At 35.8% G+C, this 5,781-nt stretch overlaps 1 protein-coding gene across 2 annotated transcripts in view; it reads right to left on the reverse strand.

Annotated features, from left to right (window-relative positions):
• The window catches only part of LOC107685480 (choline-phosphate cytidylyltransferase B-like), a 5,759-nt gene extending 3,184 nt beyond the window's left edge, over positions 1–2,575 (reverse strand). For both annotated transcript variants that reach the window (XM_016482075.1, XM_016482074.1), the window contains exons 1-4: positions 2,400–2,575; positions 1,531–1,630; positions 1,336–1,452; positions 1,019–1,170 (exon numbers count right to left, since the gene is read on the reverse strand). In XM_016482075.1, coding sequence (XP_016337561.1) covers positions 1,019–1,170; positions 1,336–1,452; positions 1,531–1,630; positions 2,400–2,501 — 471 coding nt within the window. In that variant the 5' untranslated portion in view covers positions 2,502–2,575. The remainder of the gene's footprint in view (positions 1–1,018; positions 1,171–1,335; positions 1,453–1,530; positions 1,631–2,399) is intronic.
• Positions 2,576–5,781: the final 3,206 nt, after the last annotated feature.

Consider the following 5,781-nt stretch of genomic DNA (forward strand, 5'->3'; position numbering starts at 1 on the left):
TGTGTTCACTACTGTGTGTGTGCACTTGGATGGGTTAAATGCAGAGCACAAATTCCGAGTATGGGTCACCATACTTGGCCACACGTCACTTCACTTCCAAATGAATTTTGATACGAGTCGTTTTATTTTCTATAACTTATGTAATTTGCAACTTTTGTAACTGTATTATTATATTGATAAAATATTATTATTAAAATAATAAAATATTATGGGTTTTTTTGTTCAGCTAGATGCCAAGGCAGTTTTTTTTGTTTGTTTAATTTCTTCAAATTAAACAAAAAAAATATATATTGCCTTGGCTTCTAGCTGAACAAAAAAAAACATAATATTTTATTATTTTAATAATAATATTTTATCAATATAAAATTAAAAAATATGTTTGTTTTTTTGTTCAGCTAGATGCCAAGGCAATATTTTTTTTGTTTGTTTAATTTCTTCAAATTAAACAAAAAAAATATATATTGCCTTGGCTTCTAGCTGAACAAAAAAAAACATAATATTTTATTATTTTAATAATAATATTTTATCAATATAAAATTAACTAAACCTAAATAAACAAAAATTATAAACTAAACCTTGAAAACTATAGACATATTATAAATAATAAACATGACAAAAATACTCAACAGAACTATGTTAAAATTAAAATGAAAGCAGAAAATAAAATCTAATTAAAAAACTATAATATAAATCAATGATACTAAAATAACACTGGTAACAGGGTTTCAAATTAAGTTAAGGTTTCACTCAGTACCTAAATTAAGGTTGCACTCAGTAGCTTGCTGATATTTGTGACCAGATGTTGAATTGTAGTTATTCAGTTATTTACTTATCCTCTCATCATGCTATAGAAAGAGTTCAAATTACATTATTTCTTGGATGTCAAAATTTTAAAGAATGTTAAATAAAAAGCACACAAAATAGTCATGGTTAAATATGAGATTTTATGTAATTACAATTAGTACATAATCAATCATTTTATTTTATTTATACTACAATGAACTGAATATTAATTTACCCTGTGTTTTTTAAGGAATTCAGGAGTGAGGGTCCAGGGAGCATCACGGACCACCTCGTCCACATAACGACAGTGTATAAGGGCTTCATAACGTTCATCCTCTGTCATCACTGTGTAGCCTTTATACTTGTGCGTCAGGGCATCACTGCATACTGAAAGAGATACACACCATGTATGTAGCAGTCAACAGACATATACCATACAAACACAATGCAAATAAAACTTTTGGCTTTTCCAAATTTTGGACACTTTTGAAGGTGATGTGTATGTTTTCCTACAAAACTGGATAAGAATGTACGTGTGCCAGTGTGACTCACCGCCAACAATCAGATGTGTGTTCGGGAACAAATTCTTGGCCTGCATCAGAGCCCGGGCATGACCTGAATGGAAGAGGTCAAAGATTCCATCGGCATACACTCGTACGGGCCGGTGAGCTGCACAAAAGCAAAACAAACTTACTTGCAATTTGGAATCACCAAATTCTTGGAGTTGCACTTGACTGTTTCACTCACCTGGAGTGCCACGGCGAGCCTGGGCTAAAGTCACTTTGTCATGTGGGGTGTCCGAGGCGCTGCCTGATTGTTTAGAAAAGATGGCTGGTTCTCTAAGAGCCTGTTGGAAATATTGGCTGTTATCATGCATCATAAGAAAATGATTGGCAACAAGTCAAGTAAAGCACATGTATGCCACATAAATGGTGTTTTGTGGAACAGAACAGATGCAGCTGTCTGAATTGACAAAAAGCACAGTACTTAGATGTTTTAATGAAACACTATATAAAAGTGTGATTGCAGAATGTACAAATGAGTTTTTGATACCTCTTTGAACAAAGTTGAAATGTTTAATCAAATGTTTTGTCAATTATCTTGTCCCTGTGATAACAAATTATGAACATAAGCAATCAGCTATTCAATAAACGTGTATGAATGAGTGTGTGCATGAACTCCCAATAATCTATGATGTTGTAATTGCCCTTTGAACCATCAGCTGTTCAGAGGGCCACTGGTGCACTGATATAGACATTATAATCACACCACACCACTGCTTAATGCATCTGAAAGGTGGATATGAACTACAACCTGCATATAAAACAAATACTAATTGCCATGAATGCAGTAGAGGAAGGCGTCGGGCATGGAATCTGTACCATGCACTCAGATAACGAACTCCAGAGGTTATGTAATATAAATACCAATGATGTAAAGCCATGTTCTGCTCTTTTTGTTTCATATTATTTTCATCCAAGAGATTTTCAGTGCATTTTAAAGTGTTCATGGGTGATTAAACAACAAGAGATATGCATATATTTAAATTTCCTAATATAAAATTGACATGCAAATAGCCAAATAGATGCTGCATATTATGAGTTGTTCAAACTAACCTTAATAGGTGACCGCTTGCATTGCTGCTGTTGCTGTGCTTGAACCCCTCCTCGACCAGCACGACCATTAGCACGAGATCCATTTCGCCTCCTGTTCACCATGGTAGAGATTTTAGTTGACTGTCCCTTGCTTTTGGCTTTGCACTGCTTGCGCTTGCCAGATGTGTGACAAGCCTTTGCTTTTACTCCTGTACTGATAACTGGCCAGTCACACTGACCCTTGTGACGAGGCAAAGGTACAAAGGTTGGTTTTTCTTGTGACTTAAATCCTTTGTAATTATGCAAACATAAATGCAAACATATAAAAAAGTATTGACTACTGCTTCAACAAGGTCTGTGGTTAACATAAATGGTCCCACTTTATATTAAGTGACCCTAATACCTGTGTACTTACATAGTAACTAGATGTGTACATAGTATGTAACCACAGTTTAACATTGGTACATAGTATCTACAGCTGTAATGTTTGTGTAACTACACATATGTAACAACCCACTGAATGGTATGTGTAAACACAAATGTGTAACAGGACATTGGTAACAACACTTTGGTAATGAAAATACAACTGTGCAACAGGACTAAAAGCACTTTTTGGTAAAGAAAGTGTTACACTTGATATTAAGTAAACAATTCCTATGGATTTATCATGAAATTACTCTGATGTTACACAGTAACGGCCAGTAGGTTAGGCTTTACAAATTGTGGTTGGTGTCCAGAATGTTACACTTTATATTAAGTGGACAGTTCCTGAGGAGTTACCATGTAAGTACACTGGTATTACAGTGGTGCACCAACTCCACCAACATGAGATCCAACTCCTCCCACTTAACATATCCCTAAACCTACCCATCTCCACCCCCTGGATCAAATTGGTCCAATTACTCTTATACATATTGTTGTTACAAAATGTAGTTATGTATGTCCTGTTACACATTTGTACTTACACAAACCATTCGGAGGGCTGTTACGTGTGTGTAGTTACAGAAATATTACCGCTCTAGATACTATGTACCAATGTGTACTTACACTGTGGTTACATACTATGTACACATCTAGTTACTATGCAAGTACACAGGTATTAGGGCCACTTAATATAAAGTGGGACCACAACGTAAACTGCACATACTCACACTCCAGAAGTTCTTTTGTAGTTACTTATTACAAATATATATTTTTAAAACTAAACATAAATGCTTTAAAATTTGTGTTTTTAGTATGGGTGTGTGTAATTCCCTTTGCAGAGCAAAATGTCCAATTATCGTCAGTTTATATTTACCACAGACCTTGTTTTACTCATAAAATGAAAACCCCATTATAAAAACCCATAGGCAAATGGCTCTGACCCACAGGAAAATTAGTCTTCGGGGTTTTGATGTCATGGCTGCAGCACTATATTTAGCTCTGAGTTTAACATGGGCCCTATCACTTCATAAAATGTTGATCAGGTAAAGAATAGAGTCATATGCAGATACACAATAAAAAATGTGGTATTCCTTGGAGCTAGAATGGGAGGAGCGCAAAACACAAAATCTGCCATAAATCAATGGATCCTGAATCTGTCACTTGCAAAAAAAAAAAAAAAAAGGTTGACTGCCAGCGGCTGGTGCTGCCCGGCAGTTAGGGATTGAACCCCTACTGGATTAGTGCTTGTGCTTGGGTTGTGGGTAGTAACCTAAAGTTGGTAATGGCCTATATGTAAATCCTTATCTACTGTGGGCTCTGGTTTTCATTAATCCCCCAGCAAGCTTGTTATCATACACCAAAACTGTTGAATGTTTATTGTACTGATATTGTATTTGCAATTAGTATATTTATTAAAGAAATACACGTAAATATTTGATGTACCTTCTAGCATCTTTTCTTCACTGGAAAAACTTTGACTTATAAGGATTAACGTCATACTGCTGGTACAAACAAAGAAATATTGGCCTTTCCTTTTCCTTTAATTTGCCTAGCCCCGCCTGGATTGTTGTTCCTTATACTAGTACATCTTGCAGTGCATTCCTTTAGTTGAGAAGCTTGCCAAGCCTGTCAACTTTTTTTGGTATGCAATTACGTCAGGAAATATGAAAAATATGAAGTGAGTGGGAGTCATTAAATATATGGTGTGATCATTATTTTCAGGAGTTGTTCATTCAAAGTCAGTAGTCACCTATTGTAACGAATCATCCACTGAAGGCGAGTGTAGTGAAGAACCCAAGTGCAGTTTATTTACAGAGTGATCCAAACATCCAAACAATAATCCTAGACTTGACTTGACTTGACATGAACAGACTTGACTTGACGAGGCATGAAACAGACTCGACGTGGCATGAACAGACTAGACTCACCGACAGCAGGTTACAACATCAATACACGACAAGGGCACAATGTTGTGGTGGTCGTGTATTCTGTAATGAATCATCCACTGAAGGCAAGTGTAGTGAAGAACCCAAGTGCAGTTTATTCACAGAGTGATCCAAACATCCAAACAATAATCCGAGACTTGACATGAACAGACCTGACTTAACTTGACGAGACATGAAACAGACTTGACATGAACAGACTCGACATGGCATGAACAGACTAGACTCACCGACAGCAGGTTACAACATCAATACACGACCAAAGACAATGGCAACATGAGGGCTACTTATAGCAGACAATGAGGGTCACATGACAAGAACAAACTAATGGGAAACAAGACACATACACAAGGCAGAGATACATGAGGGCAAGGGAAGCATGACACTAACAGGGTGAAACAATTACAAAATAAATATTACATATTGTAAAAAGGGGCATAATATGTCTCCTTTAATGTTTTGATTTGAAGGTGTTCTTCTGCTACCTTTTTTCACAATAAATGGCACTTATATATTTTGATTTATAATGCAAAAACATTTATAAATTTTTAAGCTTGCATAAAGTGAGCAATTTTTAGGTTACCTTTTAGGTCACATCATATTTGATGTCCAGTGTATTACTGTTAAGTATTATGTAGGCCTACTGTTTGAAGTTGTTACAATATTGGAGTAATTACAAAATATTAAGTTGTTACAAAAGCTATTGCCAACCAAAACTACAGAAGAGGTCATCAATGTAAAGCTTTCTAACAGTCATTCATCACAGCAAAAAGTTCATATCACCTTTTTGTCCCTGGGTTCAGCATGGCTAAATGAAGAATTGCCATTGTGAAATTCCAATCATCCATCTACTCCACAAAGCAGTCAAAAATCCAGACAAAAATAACCCCAAATGGTAAATCATACTTCCATAGGTGTAATGTGGGGTTTGGGTTTTGTTTCTGTTTCATGTTCATGTTCGTGTCTTTTATTATTTAGTTTAGTCATGGTCCCTGTTTGTGTCATGCTTCCCTTGCCCTCATGTATTCATGCCATTG

The sequence above is a fragment of the Sinocyclocheilus anshuiensis genome, unplaced genomic scaffold (genome assembly GCF_001515605.1).
Source record: "Sinocyclocheilus anshuiensis isolate Anshui unplaced genomic scaffold, SAMN03320099.WGS_v1.1 scaffold922, whole genome shotgun sequence".
NCBI lineage: Eukaryota > Metazoa > Chordata > Actinopteri > Cypriniformes > Cyprinidae > Sinocyclocheilus > Sinocyclocheilus anshuiensis.